Below are 16,260 nucleotides of genomic sequence, written 5' to 3'. Positions count from 1 at the left end.
TGTGTTGTGCGTTCTGAGATGCTTTTCTGCTCACGACATTTATACAGAGTAGTTATTTAAAAAACGTAGCCTTCCTGTCAGCTCCTGTCAAGTTAGTCCATTCTCCTCAAACTTCTCTTATCAAAATGGCATCAGTTTCCACCTACAGAACTGTCACTCCTTCGATGCTTTTTGTTGTTCACACCAATCTAACAACTACCACTACTATTCAAACACCAGCCTTGACATGGTCAAGATAGAGTGTACTTCCAAATCTTCCATCCTGTAGCTTTAACAAGACTTTGTTTAATAGATGTTCATCTTAGACAAAGCAGAAAGTGAGAGCTGTTCTCTGACTGAGTTCACCATTTCTGGATCAACCTATGCACCTGAAGGAGAAGTGTGAGTACTTCATTACCTCACAACTCGTTTCAAAGTAGTGCAGTACTTTACTCAAAAGTGTTGTTTTTGTACCTACTTGCAAGCTCATGCTGTCACGTCTCGTCACAGATATCTGGATAACCGACCAGTGAAGTGCTCTGGCTACGATGGTCTAGTGGAGATAGCCACTATCTGTGCTCTGTGTAACGACTCCTCGCTGGACTTTAATGAGGTAGCACCATGGACACATGCATACACACACACACACACACACACACACACACACACACACACACACACACACACACACACACACACACACACACACACACACACACACACAGCTTACACATTTACAGCTCAAAGGCTGAGTTTGTAGTATTGAAAAAGTGAAATGAAAAATATTTTGAAATATATATTTTGAAGTGATTTGAAATGTCAACCTTCAGTTATTGTATTTATGGTTTATTGTTTCATTGAATCTATAATAGAATATAGGAAAGCTTTACATGTGTCATGAACGTGGGACAGGATGGTGAAATACACAGGGTTTAATAACACAAGAACACTAAACACGACACGGACTAAAGACAGGACAAGACAACAGTAGATTCTGCGCTGCACAAGGCAGCACAGCACAGTTAAATACACAGGGTAACCACAATAGGAAACAGCTGTGTAGACAGGGAGGAGCAGACGAAGGCGGGGCAGATATGTGACCAGGAACGTAAACAGATGCACGTGGCCAGGCTGAGTCCTGACAACAAGAATGTATAATCAGTTTGTTATCCTCAGAGGGGAAAAGGACAAAATGCCCCTTTAAATTTTTTAGAAATTTTCGACCTAAACTGAAATAAAATGAACAGAAATTTTGACTTGTTTGTAAAGTTAAAATATCAGGGTGTGTCTGTAGTCCAAAGGTGTGTATGAGAAGGTGGGAGAGGCCACAGAGACTGCTCTGACCTGCCTGGCGGAAAAGATGAACGTGTTTGATACAGATGTCAGGAACCTGTCCAAGATTGAGAGAGCTAATGCCTGCAACTCGGTAAATACTCACAGTTTAATTCGAAAACATTATAAACACCACCATGTCAGACAGAGTTAATATGTGTAAAGCTCAATGACAAAAAATGCACATATATGTGTGTGTGTGTGTGTGTGTGTGTGTGTGTGTGTGTGTGTGTGTGTGTGTGTGTGTGTGTGTGTGTGTGTGTGTCTCTCAGGTTATCAAACAGCTAATGAAGAAGGAGTTCACTTTGGAGTTTTCTCGGGACAGAAAGTCCATGTCTGTATACTGCACCCCCAGCAAGGGCAGGTCCACCACCAGCAAGATGTTTGTTAAGGTGATTAGATGTGAAACATACCAGATATTAAAAAAAAAAACAATCTCCAGAACATGACACACATCTATTAAATTGAGTATTTTGAGTAGTTAAATCACAGCATTTATTTATTAACCTTTCTTCTTCATCATGAGCTAAACAGGACATTAATGCTAAGTCCTTGTTTGCAGGGAGCCCCAGAGGGAGTGATTGACAGGTGTTCATATGTACGTGTGGGAGCCACTCGTGTGCCTATGACTCAGGGTATTAAAGATAAGATCATGTCTGTGATCAGAGAGTACGGCACTGGACGGGACACGCTGCGTTGCCTGGCACTGGCTACCCGGGACAACCCGCTCAGGAAGGACGAGATGGTTCTGTCTGAAACAGCACGCTTCGCTGAGTATGAGGTACCGCTTAGCGCTCTCATGTTATGTTCTTGCTATATACTCATTGCTAATATACTATATTAGGCTGACTGATTAAATGTGTTTCAAGACCTATAATATTCATAGGATTTACAAATAATACTTTTTGCCCTGTGACGTTTCCACTCACCTTTTCTGGCCCAGAAAAAACTTTCTTTTTTACTTTACAGTATGTCTTTAATATTGTTACATTATATTATGGACATTTTGTTTTTGACATTTGTAATTGAGAGACTGCTGAGTTCATCTCCCCTTCTGTTGTATGCAGTCTGACCTGACATTCGTGGGCTGCGTGGGCATGCTGGATCCTCCCCGGACCGAGGTGGCTGCCTCCATCAAGTTGTGTCGTCATGCCGGTATCCGAGTCATTATGATCACAGGAGATAACAAAGGCACGGCTGTGGCCATCTGCAGGCGCATCGGCATCTTCTCCGAGGATGATGATGTACAGGGCATGGCTTTCACGGGCCGTGAGTTTGACGATCTTTCCCCCAACTCACAGCGCGATGCTGTCATGGTTGCTCGCTGCTTTGCCCGTGTCGAACCCTCTCACAAGTCTAAGATCGTGGAGTTTCTCCAGGGCTTCAATGAGATCACTGCAATGGTAACGGCATCAAAAACCAAACCTGTAGAACATTTTAGAGCTGCATGGTGCTGGTTTGATAGATTCAACTGTAAAGTTAGGATTGGTTCATTGAGTCATTAATTCATAAGAATCAAATAATTGAATGTACTACAGATTAGAGTACTAACAGATAAATATTATTTTATATAGTACTCAGTCCTCGTTTGACTTTAATTATTAGATTACGAATACTGTACAAACTAAAAGTGCTCAGTATCAATGGCTGTCACGATCACTTCCTCCACAGACGGGAGATGGGGTGAACGATGCCCCTGCCCTGAAGAAGGCAGAGATCGGCATCGCCATGGGCTCTGGCACCGCTGTGGCCAAGACAGCCTCGGAAATGGTCCTCGCTGACGACAACTTCTCCACCATCGTAGCCGCTGTTGAAGAAGGTCGAGCCATTTACAACAACATGAAGCAGTTCATCCGCTACCTCATCTCCTCTAACATCGGGGAGGTCGTCTGGTCAGTCAGTTTATCACTTGAGATTTTTTTTATGTTGTTAATTAGAAATCTGTATGTCATGTAAAGCACCAGTCCCACTGGACCTTTTTGCTGGTTTCTTCTCTGGGGTGTGAAAAAAATTAGGCATGATGTTACATGTAGTCTGTTAAGCCATTCCTAAAATTTGATGCAATGAACTAGAGGCAAAATGAACTGCTACTTGAAATCCTGCATTTGTTCCCATGCCAGTTGTATTTGTGTTTATTTGTGTTAGTGCCTGCTGATCACTGCATTATAACCATCCTAAAAACACTCGCTGTGTTCCTCTCCCCTTGACTTGCCACATTGCAGAATGAAAGAGACACCTGAGACGTATTGCTTGGATCTCTGTTTGCTGTGTGTAACCGTGTTTTTTCTTCCTCTGCAGTATCTTTCTGACTGCAGCACTGGGCTTCCCTGAGGCTCTGATCCCAGTGCAGCTGTTGTGGGTAAACCTGGTGACAGACGGCTTGCCTGCCACTGCGCTTGGCTTTAATCCCCCTGACCTGGACATTATGAACAAACCTCCCCGCAATGCCAAGGAGCCTCTGATTTCCGGCTGGCTCTTTTTTAGATACCTCGCCATTGGCTGTGAGTTCATATGATTCTTAAATGAAGCCTTAAAACCTGCGTGTAAGTTGCTAAGGGACTATATAAGGTCAAATCCAACCAGATGGGGTTCTTCCTGTTCAGGTAGAGAATGCTTTGATTCACTGAGCCAACCCGACCAGACCTGATGAAATACGTACTTCATTTTCATTCTTATGAACCAGACACTGTGATTAGCTTTAGTATAACCTAGCAGAGAGGAAATATTTAAAGCTTGCTGAATTTGAAGTTTAGGTTGGAAGGAATGCATTTGTATTGCTTCGATCTAAGACCAAACCTCTTGAGTTTTGAAGCTCAGTCCTGAAGTTCTGAAGGTCTACAGTGTGGAGCTCCCTCACACAAGGGATTAAGATCTGGTGATATAGTGAGCTGTAGGTGGTAATTGCAGTGTTTCTATTGTGTCTCTTGTAGGCTATGTGGGAGCTGCTACAGTAGGAGCTGCAGCCTGGTGGTTCATCGTGGCTGATGATGGCCCTCAGATCACCCTCTACCAGCTGGTGAGTGTTTTTCGGTCAGGCTTCAGGGCTGCACATAGGATGTGCAAGGAGGTGTGAAAAATAAAAGCTTGTTTGTTCAACATGTGATTTTTTTACTGCATTTTCTTTTAACTGGTTTTCTGTCTGTTTGTTGTGTTGTGGTGCTTTTTGTTCCTATCAGAGCCACTTCCTGCAGTGTTCTCCTGACCATCCTGACTTTCAAGATCTGGAGTGCCACATGTTTGAATCGCCGTACCCCATGACCATGGCGCTGTCTGTCCTCGTCACCATCGAGATGTGCAACGCTCTCAACAGGTCTCTTTCTCACACACACACGCACACACACACACGCGCGCACACACACACACACACACACACACACACACACACACACACACACACACACACACACACACACACACACACACACACACACACACACACACACTAAAATGCAAGTTTATTTGGTCAAAGCTGGTTCCAAAACTGTCTTAAGTTTGATTTCTACACTTTTCCAGAAAAGGGAAGGTTCTGGGCCTCTAAAAAAAACTGGCTTAATGCCAACAAGAGTCTATTAACTCAGGGGTATAAGAAGGTCTTATTTTATCACTATTACTGAGCACTTAGCACTGAGATAACAGTTATATAACAGACATGTATATATATATATATATATATATATACAATATATATATTGTGATATATATATATATATATGTGATATATATATATTCACAGGGCAAGTGCTTTAATTAATTACATTTTTTAAAATTAAAATTTTTTAATAGTAAAAAATCTGGCAAAATATAGTAAGCATGAAACGAGGAAGAAAAGAATAACAGGTTACTGACAAACTTAATAGCAGCTACATACTAAAATATTAACGATTAATGAGGCAAATCACAGAAACCACTGCACTGAGACAGATAATAATTGAAGGGGTTTGGGAGAGAAAAATATTCATTTATCATTTAAAATACTATATATCTATCCCTAATGAACAAGCCAGAATTGATGTCAGTGAAGAAAATCTTTCTGAGATGATATGAGCAAGAAACCTTGAGAGGAACCAGACTCAGAAGGGAACTCATTTGGGTGACACTCTACAGTAAATAATGTAAATGTTAATAATGTCCTTTCTACAACAGTTTATAATAGTGTAACCAAGATATCCTGAGAATCTAAGGGGTCAGAGCAAACTCTGTTCAGCACAGAACTGATTGGGTCAAAGAAGAGCTGAGTTTAGCACAAAAAGACATGACAGTCTCCGGGCGGCTCCATCTACAATAATCCCATGAGACACTGGATGACCATGCAGATCAATCCCTGGCAGGGTGACCACCGGGCGACGAGACTCCAACCAGCATTAAAACATCAGGTTCGAGGAAGTAGCTGCATAAGAAGAGACGATCAGGCTAGGAACTCAGAACACCGGGAGCTCGAGAGTGGCATATATAGCTTGTCAGAGCTATACAGCAAAACACAGTCTTCATTTTCCTGCCTGTCTTCTTACTGTCAGTCTGTTTTGTTTTTTAATCCCCATAACAAATCTCCAACTCTTTTCCCATTCGTGTGCAGTCTGTCGGAGAACCAGTCTCTTCTGCGCATGCCTCCGTGGGAGAACGTGTGGCTGCTGGGAGCCATTTGCCTCTCCATGTCCCTGCATTTCCTCATCCTCTACGTCGAACCGTTGCCGGTAAGATTATCTGAGATCTGTAAATCACGTAGTATTTATATAAAGGTCATAATGCAACTCTTTTCATTGACTCCAGCAACAAAAATTTAATATTTCAAACCCAATACACACCAAACCCAATTTTTACAGTATGTGTTCATCTTAAAATCGTTTTTTACATTTTGGAAGAAAAAGATTTTGGTGATCACTTGAACAAACTTGGTTTTAGCTCTCAAGTTGAGAGCTTTTAGCTTCTGATTAGAAAATGCAGCATCTCTCAGATGAGTATTGAGTTAAGATGATTAATATTGTGTTAGTGAATGAGAGTGTGTGTGTGCCCTGCGATGGGTTGGCACTCTGTCCAGGGTGTATCCTGCCTTGATGCCCGATGACGCCTGAGATAGACACAGGCTCCCCGTGACCCGAGTAGTTCTGATAAGCGGTAGAAAATGAATGAATGAATGAATGAATGAATGAATATTCACCTCACACTTGCTGATTATGGTGAAACTAACCACTGTGGCACAAGTCAATGTATTTCAGCTGACCAACCCAAGTAAAAAATACTGCACCAGAGCCGATCAACAACAGGAAGAATCTGATGCAGTTCACTTTAGTTTTCTAAACATGAACCAAATTCTGTAGCAGATTGAATGCTACTCAAAACCTAACAAGATGCACAATTACAAAAAGAAATCCTAACCAACGATATTTTTTAATGGCCATAAAAATCCTTACTGCATTGAATGGTAACATAACTGCCACCATTTACACAAGTTAATTGCTTATCCAGAGCTTTGTCACTAAAATATTTTATCCATTTTTTTTGAACACGCTCGATTTAGCGTGATATAAAACATCATTTTGAAGGTGTCAGCAAATTCTGAACAATATAAATGAAGTTTATTTGATGTTTATTAATTTATTCCCTGATGAAGCACTTGCTTGCTTTCTCTCTTGTTTTGCTTTGTCATGGAAACCTTCTGAGAAATTCTTCTTCATCTCTCCCTTTTAAGGTCATCTTCCAGATCACTCCTCTGAACCTGAACCAGTGGATGATGGTGCTGAAGATCTCCATACCTGTCATCCTGCTGGATGAGCTGCTCAAGTTCGTGGCGAGGAACTACCTGGAGCCGGGTAAAGATTTAGCCGCTGGGGAGCAGCAAGAGAGCTGGAGCGTGTCTGCATGCATCCAGGACATCTCCTGGCCCTTCATAGCTCTGAGTCTCCCCCTGGTGGTGTGGCTGTACAGCACGGACACTAACACGAGCCGCTCGTTGGAGTCCTCCTGACTGAGCGCTCACTGACTGCGAGCTGCTGTGACGCTAACACAAAACCACCACTTATTAACCCAGAACCACCATTAACCCAGTCCAGGAGAACGTTTGCACAGGAATCTGTATGTTTGCTGTTTTTATATAATTAGCTCTAAGATTGATGACATATTATTCATTGTTGTAACTGTTCCATTTTAAAGCACACATGAGTTGTTTATATATATATATTACAGTTATATTATTAAGAGATGTTATAAGCAGTCAGTGGATTTAATATATTTATTAGCTTATTTTTAAGGGGCATGGACCCATGGTCCTCGTCGTCCTCACGATGAATCAGGACAGTGTGTGTAGTCATGGCAACAACTTTCATTGTATAGCAGATTATATTGTTTTATAAATCACCCCATTCTAACTGATCATATTTTGAAGTACTTGTTTTTAAACCAATGGTTACATTCTGCATTTGGCAGAATTCAGCTACCTCACTTCCACTGTTGTCCAGATCATTTGAACCTTGGTTTTACTTTATTTGAATTTTTTTTTTAATCAGAAAACCAGCATAGAATATCTTTAAAGGGGCAGTTTGAATTTAATTCATTTTTAATTCATCGCAATGAAAACCCTGATATGCCTTTTTCATAGCAACACACACACACACACACACACACACACACACACACACACACACACACACACACACACACACACACACACACACAATCTCTATTATGATTGGGAAGGGAGCTCATTTCCGGGCCAGGAAAAGTACAATAATATGTAAAACCGAGTCTTGTCTTTTCCAGGACAGCGTCAGAATCATATTTTACATCCAGGGTAGCTTTAATATGATTATTAGATATTCAGACACACTTTTAAATATTACAGACTGCACCTTTAAAGATGAAAAAAGTTGAAAAAGGAACTGGTTTGTCTCCAAGCCGTGATAAAATTCTGATGAGTTAATTAGGAGGATGAAGAATGGTCTGTAATCTGTTTATTTGGACACAGTTTGGAGTATTTTTATTTTCCGTGACCTGTGTAAGGTTGTGCAAAACATGCACAATGCTATGGCTTTACATGTACATGTTTGTGTATGTGCGGCATATGTGAGCATATTGTGTGTGTTGGTGTGTGTGTGTGCGCGTTTGTGGCATGTTGGGTGTGTTGGTGTCTGTGTGTGGTGTGTGCATGCATGTTGTGTATGTATGTTTGTGTGTGCGTGCATGTTGTGTGTTGCGTTGTGTGTGTGTGTGTGTGTGTGTGTGTGTGTGTGTGTGTGTTGTTTGTACCTACAGCACAGATGTCTCTCATAAGTTTGAGAGTTTTCAGATCGTTTTTAATAACTCTACATGATAAAGATAGATGTCAAATCAGTCAAACGTCAAAGCAGTCGGCTCGTCGTTTGACAGCCTGCTTCACTCAATATGTGGCTTTTAATAATAATAATACTTTTTCTTGTACTTATTTTTTCTCCCATTGCTTTACTCTGAGTGTGAAAACAGAACTGTAACCTCCTGCTCCTGCGTCGTCTCCCCCCGTCAAGATGACACTCTTCCTAACACTGCAAGCTGCATTGTCTTTAATCATCTAATCACACAACCTTGAGCGGGTTTTTGAGCGTGTTGCCAGGTCTGCACTAAAAACTCCAAACATTGAATTAGAAACTGTATCGATCTGTAACCAAAGTTACAGCGAACACGGAGAAAGATATTGTAGAACTTACAAAGTAACACCATACACTTTAAAGTAAACAGAAATTAGACCATTTTATAAAGAGTTCTTTCAGTACGTTTCTTAAACACATAAATAAGAATAACAAGAGTAAACCAATTGGGATTTCTGGTCATTTGCTAATTGGGTTTATATATAATGGATAGTTGCATTGTTACTTGTATGTGTATGTGAGACTGGGTCCTGTGGCAGGCAGCTTGTCCAGGATGTCCCTTACCTTGTGCCCCGAGTCCCGAGGAGAAGGATAATCAGAAAAGAAAATAGATGTATGGATGAATTTAATGTGGTGGAACATCTGTATAACGAGGCAGTTCAAAGTACTCTGCAACACTGAAAGCTTCTTTCATAAATGATAAAAAAATCTCCATACAATAAGCTTTTAATGCTTTAAGCTTAAAGCATTCACTTTTTTGTTAGATTCAAATGATGTCTGTCACACGTCAAGTCCCTGTGTACGTCGTCGTTACTCTTGAAATGCTCATGGATCAGAACAAGAGCCTTAACTGAACAGAAGCTTTTATAAATCAAAATAAATCATCCTTCTGACCAATCAGAATTGAGAATTCAATGATATTCGCATTTACATTTATAGCATTTGGTAAAGTACATTTTTTTCTCATTTTATAGAATTGAGCAATTGAGAGTTAAGGGCCTTGCTCAGGGGCCCAGCAGGGCCAGCTTAGTGGACCAGGGATTCAGTAGTCCAACACCTTAGCCACTAAGCTACCATGTCATTTAACTACTTAACCCACTGCTGAGTTCCAGGAAAACTGCAGACCTGGCAACCCTTTTAGAGAACTTAACATTATGAAAATATATATGTTAATAACTTAAGCCACATAATGAAAAATGGTGTTTATATAAGCAGCACATTTGATAAATCTTGCATAAGTCTTTTACTAAAATCTTTTTTGTTTTAAAATGATCAGGCTTTTGATAATCTTTCCTTTTCTCTGTCTCTTTCCTTCCTCAGCACGGGCCCTGTAAGCCTGGCCTGCTTCTCAGTAATCCTTGCAGAAGCTGTAAAGGTTTTGTTAGTTTAGCTCGTGTGTTTTGAGCAAAAACCACATCGTTCATGACCTGCATGCCAACCGTGCCAAGTGCCAACAAGAAAAAACGTTAAATGAGTGAAAGGTTCTAGGATAAAGAGACAAAATTGAGTGAAATGTTAAGGCAGATCAGGGTGCATGCCCCTTTAAGCTACTCAATCATGATGCTGGTAAAATGATACGCTTTTGTATAGCACAGCCACACTTAATTTAAATGTATGTATTTAAATACAAGCTGGCATTAGTGACTGGCACCTGTTATTTTTTTTTATTATTATTTTTGCAAAAGGATTGTTTTATTTTGTGAGACGTGTAGATCAACCAGATGATTATCGCTTCGCACAGTGATGTGCGTCCTGTTTAAGAGCAGATGAGTTTCAGCATAGAGGAGTGTGATGGGGAAATACAGCGGGTTTTGTTCCAGTGACGACTACAGGCAAGACTCTGCTCAACCAGTGTCAAATATTGTAAACAAACATCGCAATGACTTGTGGTTAATAAAATGATACATGACAGCATGAGTCTTTATTTGTTTGAACAAGCTCATGTGTTTTGGATTGGAACAAACAGTCTAGAGTGAGGGTAAGAGTTCTGGGTTAATGGTTAAGTGAAGGATCAGAAGGTTATGGGTTCAAGCCCCAGCACTGTCATAGTGCCACTGTTGGGCCCTTGAGCAAGGCCCTTACCCCTCTCTGCCCCAGGGTAGCTGTATCCTGATTGACCCTGTGCTTTGACCCTTACTAAGCTGAGATATTGAAAGAATAGTATTTCACCCTGCCATAAAGCACTGCATGTGACATACATACGATATATGTGTGTGTGTGTGTGTGTGTGTGTGAGAGAGAGAGTGTGAGATGTGTGAGACCTGAATAATCTATTATTGGTTTAAAAAAAAAAAAAAAAAAAAAAAAAAGGGAAAATAGACAACTACTACAGAATCGGTCATGATTTATTTGTTAACATTGAAAAATAGTATTGTTCACACCTCACAATGCCACAATCTTGTTATAAACATTAGAATTAAAAAAAGAAGTAACACCACAAAGAGCACTTCAGGCTACAAGAATTTAAGTTGAATAGGAAGAGTTTGTTCTTTACTTACTAATGACGTCAGGAAATCATGAACGTGTGGGAAGGGCTGTTACAAGGTAAAGGGAAAAGTTCAACCATAAAAAAAAAAAAAAAAAAAGTAAATATTTATATAGAAATATTTGTGATGTAATCTGCAATCCTGGTGCTAGTTTGTAGTATTTCCAGTTTCCATGTGTGGAGATAGCAGTTGTGTGTGGTGTCCGAGAGGTTACAATGCAGTTTAATAAGAGAAAAATCAGTGATCTGAAGTATCACTAAGGCTTTGCTGTTACCTGCTTAGAACAAAGGGGCGATTTAGCTCATTAGTAAATGGTTTGGTTTGGTAGAGAAAAGTGACTCGAGACAAAAGTATGACCATTAGATCGCAGAGCAGAGTCGTGTAGTCACGTGACCTGTGTAAAGCCAGAAGACAAACCCTGATAAAAGGCATTGCTTTTGCTACACAGTGCCAAAGTGTTTAAAGTGATTCCAAGCATCAGTGCTGTTCTTTATAACTGTGCACCATCACCTGTTACAGTATCATCCATGTTTATGCACAGATTGGTCAGGCTTTCCTGCCTGTGCTCCATGGCTCCAGGCCTGCAGGTGGCACTGTGACAATTTCTGTAGGCCAGGTACAGTGTGTCTCAGACCTCACCAGAGTCAAGTGCTGATCCAGGATCAGTTTGCGTCCTGCTGAATGATGTTACCAGTCAGAATGAGGCTGATCCGAGGACCAGTGCCGCTGGTCACTGCATGCCGAACCACTGCTCCTGGTCGGCCCACTGCGCTGCCTCGCTGTCGCTGCCCTCGAGGTCGCCCTCCTCTCCGCTGCCCTCCATGTCGTCCCCGTCAATCTCCACCGTGGCGTCTGTAGGGCTCTCCTCCTTCTCCATCTTCTGCATGCCCTCTAGAGACTTCTGATCATTTGGATCCAGGCTGTGAGACAGCAAAACACCATCATCGCACATATAGCTAAGAAAAAGGGCTGCTGACTTTTTTCTTTTTAAAATTAGTCAATACCTTGAACAATGTTGGACAAATCTATCCGTGTTAAACAAACAGTTTGCGAAAGAAGAAAAGGCTACCTCAGTGCTATGCTATACTGGTCCATGGCCTCCTGATACTCATTAACAGCGACTAGAAAATCTCCCAGCATTCTGTGCAGCATGCAGTCACTCTGATTGGCCAGTGTATTTCGCAGGAGTGCTATGCCTTCTTCGTATTTCTGTTCTCGACCTGCGTAAGACAACACGCACAAAAAAGTTTAGGTAAAAAAACAAAACAAATGACATTACAATACAGAGATTTCCGGTATGGAGCAAGTCTCCGGTGTTTGCACTTCGTAACTGTTTGGCATAAAGCCGTCACTCGGTTTTCCACCACAGGAAAGTCTACAAACTATGTGCTTTAAGGTTTCACTGTAAGCTACAATTTATTGTCCTGATAACTGAAAATTTTAATCATTGCCAAAATTGTTGTGGTATATTAAGAATAGAAATGTTGGGACATGTTAGTATTGGGAAATAATCTCCTAATTATTCTCAGACACATTGGACAAAGGAACCATAGTAATAATGAGCATTTCAGGTGAACGCTACGCACTGAGGAGCTCTGCTTTCTTCACCACAGCTTTAATGTAGTCGGGCCGCTGGGCGAGAGCTTTGTCCAGCAGGGTCTTAGCCTTCTCCTGGGTCATGGGGTCCTCCAGACACACTGTGGCCAGAATAGTAAGCGTCTGAGCATTGGCACCGAGAGTCTTATAAATATTATTGGCCATGCCCATTGCCTCACGGATGCCATTGGATGCCAGGTAACAGTCAATCAGTCCTAAGGTCAAAAATAGAATCGAAACACATCAGAGATGAATCCCACAGAAGTGCCATTTTTATTCAAAGAATAATCCATCACCACGGAGTGATGCTCCTACCCTCGTAGCAGTCCAGACGGCACGGTGCCAGCCTCATGGCCTCCCTAAAGTGAATGATGGCCTCCTGCACTCGGCCCATATTGCGCAGCGCTGCACCCTTCAGAAGCAGAGCTTGTACGCTGTTACTGTTCAGCTGAATGGCTTTGGCCCCCAGGTACAGTGCACGAGAATAGCGCTTACTGCAGAAACTGTGGCACCTGGATGACAAAACAGGAAAAAAAAATCATGAAAAGGAGATTAATAAGCGCTTCTGCTATGGATGAGCGACTGGACGGTTTTCCAAACAAACAACACAACATAAACACACTCGTATCGTTTGACCAGCTGACCGTACTCACCCAGATATAACCCAGGGTTCTGCGTGCTGATCCGAGATGTTAAACAATCGACCGCCAAGAACCTCCACATCATCCAAATGTCCTTCTCGAGCCATAAGGTAGCCGTACACGTCCATGCCTAACAACCAACACATCACAGTGCTTTCATAAGTGTTCGTCCATGAGATCCAGTGTCCGAACACACGATCTGTTCCTCGTCAGAAAGTTTCATTCTGCTCCACATCATGGATGTTGCTTGTACAAATACACATTTGACGCCATACCTTTGATTAGATAGGGGTCAAGCATCTGCGCCTGCTCAAATTTCAGGATGGCGTTCTTGGTGTCTCCGGCTCGGAAGTACACGTCTGCGAGGCTCACCAACAGATCAACGTTATCTCTCAGGAGAGACTTTTTCTCCAGGGAGCTGTAGAAAAATAAACCATTTTGAGAACAGAACCATACGATAAGCCATTAAATAAAGCACCAACACCCATTCCATGAAATACAGGTGTAACTGGGATGCTTTTTAAGTACAATTCACTAATGACAACGAATGCAATAAATCAGCCATAACCGTTTCAAAATTCTTTTCCAAAGTTCGCTTCTTGTGTTTTGCACTGGAGATATGGAGCTAACACACCAAGCGGAGATTTTCCATTACAAATTATATAAAGTCTTTCTTTATAACTCCTCACCAGATCGTATTGATAGCTCTGTGATTATCTCCTCCATGAATGAAGGCGTAGGCTTTGATCCAGACAGAAAGCCAGTCCAGATTAGGGATACTCTGAATCACATCCATGGTCATAGAGGCCACCTCAGCTCCCTTCACAGAGAGAGACAGCAGCCCTGCAAACATCCCAATACACACAGCTCAACCTAGTGAACTATTCTTGTAAAGCTCAGCACAGACATAGGATACAGACTTCCTGTTCTTGTCAATAAATCTGCCATTTGTGTGTATAAAGAAATTTAGTTACAGACCAATTATAGCATCCATTGCGAGAGGACACTGCCTCAGGACCTCCTTGTAGCTTGTGACCGCTGACCGCTCCTGTCCAGCCTTTCTATACAGGTTCGCCAGCATCATGTTGATCTGTTCGGATTGAAGTATCGCAGACAAAAGAGTGAGTCGACATCCTAGTAAGACATAAAGCATTATTGGGTTTATCGGAGGAAATGATAAAACACCTTAGGAGTCCGCTGCCTTGAGGGAATCCCGTCCAAAACAGAGATGGCATCTTTGTCCAGCTTCAGAATGGTGTAGCACTCTGCAATCTTGTATTTCACCTCAATCTCTGAAGGCAAATTCTGCAAAAAATAAAACGATATTCTGCACTGCTCAAATCTTTAACATTAACATGCCATGTTCAATGGTGACCGAGGTTTATTCTATAAATTTATTTATTCTAGAAAACAACCTGCATGTTTAAGATTGGTGGAAATGTTTTTTTCCCCCTAATATTCTAATAAATGCCGATTTTCAACTGCATTAGAAACCACCAAAATTTCTACACGCTGGCACCACAATCCCTAAAAACATCACACGCATAGTATTACGAATATAATAAATGTTTCAGGGTGGAGTTTTACTTTAAAATGCAGTTCCAGTGAAATTAGTGAGCGCGTGCACAAAATAACAAACCCATCTGAGTTGAAAACATATGTTTTCAATAAAACACGACTTTTTGATTTTTTTTGTGTTAAAAAATAAGGCAAAACAGCCGTTTGACTGCGACTTGTATAATCTGGTGAGTTGATATGTTTACGAAGCAGTGAAAAAAATAAAACGTGTTTTTTTTTTTATGCTCTAGCATGAGTAAAAGGAGTTAACAACTGTATAATCAGCAGAGGTCAGAGATCAGTAGAACTCACCTGGGTTTGGACTGAAGAGGTGCCTCCTGTGCTGGAAGGACGCACTTTAGAGGTTTTACTGAGCACCTTTTTCTGCTGGAGAGCCATGTTGTACTTACAAGCTGCATTTCTGTACTCTTTATCGTGAAATATGGCATCGGCGTGATAAACCAACATCTGATACTTCTGTGCTGGAGAGAAAAGCTCTCTGTGGGACAGAAACACACATCATACATGACACACACAGTACTGTATCTGTTTATCAGGATTTTATATCTACATTTATGGTATTTATCAGACACCCTTATCCAGGGTGACGCACATTTTTATTTCAATTTATAAAACAGCAAAAGTGAGGGTTAAGGGCCTAGATCAGGGACCCAAAACAGTGGCAGCTTAGTGGAGCTGGGATTCGAACCCATACCCTCCTGGTCAGTACCCGAACACCCTTACCACTAGACTACCACGTCCCTGTTTTACTTACACGTCCTGAACGAGTTTTTATCTAACTGTAAACTGTAACTAGAACGAGTTTAAACAGTGTGAAGATTTGTGTGAAACTCCGGAAGTTAAATAGTTAGCATTTTATTGCTAGCTTGTTATTTTAATAACAGCTAATTTAGCTAGCCGGTTAGCTTGGCACAACAAATCGCAGTAATAAATGTAGGTTCTAATGCAGAAGTTAGAGCAATGTACAGGTTATAAATAACAGTGTTATAAAACGGCTAGTTGTTATTATGCGCCGTTTAGCACGAACACTCACGGGTTGTTGGTGCTCATAGTCAACAGCAGGCTGCTCAGGAGTCGCACGTTAGAGTGCAGGCCCGCGGCCGCCATGTCCCGCACATGATCAATGACATTCATCTCCAAATTAATCACCGATTTAACACGAAAAAAAGACGTAATCGAGAAACAACAGCGCGAAAGATGCTGCGACGAAGGAACATAAACGCGAGAAATCCAAAATGGCAGGAAAACGTCTTTTCAAAACAAAATTTCAAAATAAAAGTCTGGAAGCTCACGAGAGCGCATCGTCAAATTTAT

The 16,260-nt window shown here is 41.4% G+C and overlaps 2 protein-coding genes across 3 annotated transcripts in view; one reads left to right on the top strand and one right to left on the bottom strand.

Moving 5' to 3' along the window:
* atp2a2a (ATPase sarcoplasmic/endoplasmic reticulum Ca2+ transporting 2a) overlaps positions 1 to 10,556 on the top strand; it is a 31,613-nt gene extending 21,057 nt beyond the window's left edge. Inside the window, exons 9-21 of one of the 2 annotated variants that reach the window (XM_027133125.2) lie at positions 293 to 381; positions 490 to 592; positions 1,274 to 1,405; positions 1,584 to 1,703; positions 1,874 to 2,092; positions 2,379 to 2,714; positions 2,983 to 3,203; positions 3,610 to 3,812; positions 4,242 to 4,327; positions 4,488 to 4,621; positions 5,885 to 6,002; positions 6,998 to 7,118; positions 9,966 to 10,556. In XM_027133125.2, the coding sequence (XP_026988926.1) occupies positions 293 to 381; positions 490 to 592; positions 1,274 to 1,405; positions 1,584 to 1,703; positions 1,874 to 2,092; positions 2,379 to 2,714; positions 2,983 to 3,203; positions 3,610 to 3,812; positions 4,242 to 4,327; positions 4,488 to 4,621; positions 5,885 to 6,002; positions 6,998 to 7,118; positions 9,966 to 9,979 (1,896 nt within the window). In that variant the 3' untranslated portion in view covers positions 9,980 to 10,556. Of the gene's footprint in view, positions 1 to 292; positions 382 to 489; positions 593 to 1,273; positions 1,406 to 1,583; positions 1,704 to 1,873; positions 2,093 to 2,378; positions 2,715 to 2,982; positions 3,204 to 3,609; positions 3,813 to 4,241; positions 4,328 to 4,487; positions 4,622 to 5,884; positions 6,003 to 6,997 lie in introns of both variants that reach the window. The other variant, XM_027133124.2, reaches the window with a different exon arrangement.
* A 416-nt stretch (positions 10,557 to 10,972) lies between these two features.
* On the bottom strand, positions 10,973 to 16,224 carry anapc7 (anaphase promoting complex subunit 7). Its single transcript, XM_027133127.2, has 11 exons — positions 15,980 to 16,224; positions 15,238 to 15,424; positions 14,554 to 14,673; positions 14,347 to 14,458; positions 14,058 to 14,211; positions 13,644 to 13,786; positions 13,381 to 13,498; positions 13,043 to 13,239; positions 12,718 to 12,942; positions 12,201 to 12,351; positions 10,973 to 12,051 (listed from the first exon to the last, which is right to left on the bottom strand). Exons 1-11 carry the CDS (start codon positions 16,078 to 16,080, stop codon positions 11,862 to 11,864), a joined length of 1,698 nt encoding a protein of 565 aa, XP_026988928.1. The 5' UTR covers positions 16,081 to 16,224; the 3' UTR covers positions 10,973 to 11,861.
* Between the last annotated feature and the right edge of the window lie 36 nt (positions 16,225 to 16,260).

This window comes from Tachysurus fulvidraco, chromosome 14 (assembly GCF_022655615.1).
Source record: "Tachysurus fulvidraco isolate hzauxx_2018 chromosome 14, HZAU_PFXX_2.0, whole genome shotgun sequence".
Lineage (NCBI taxonomy): Eukaryota > Metazoa > Chordata > Actinopteri > Siluriformes > Bagridae > Tachysurus > Tachysurus fulvidraco.
Note: the sequence above shows the minus strand (reverse complement) of the source record. Positions and strands in the feature narration are given on the sequence as shown.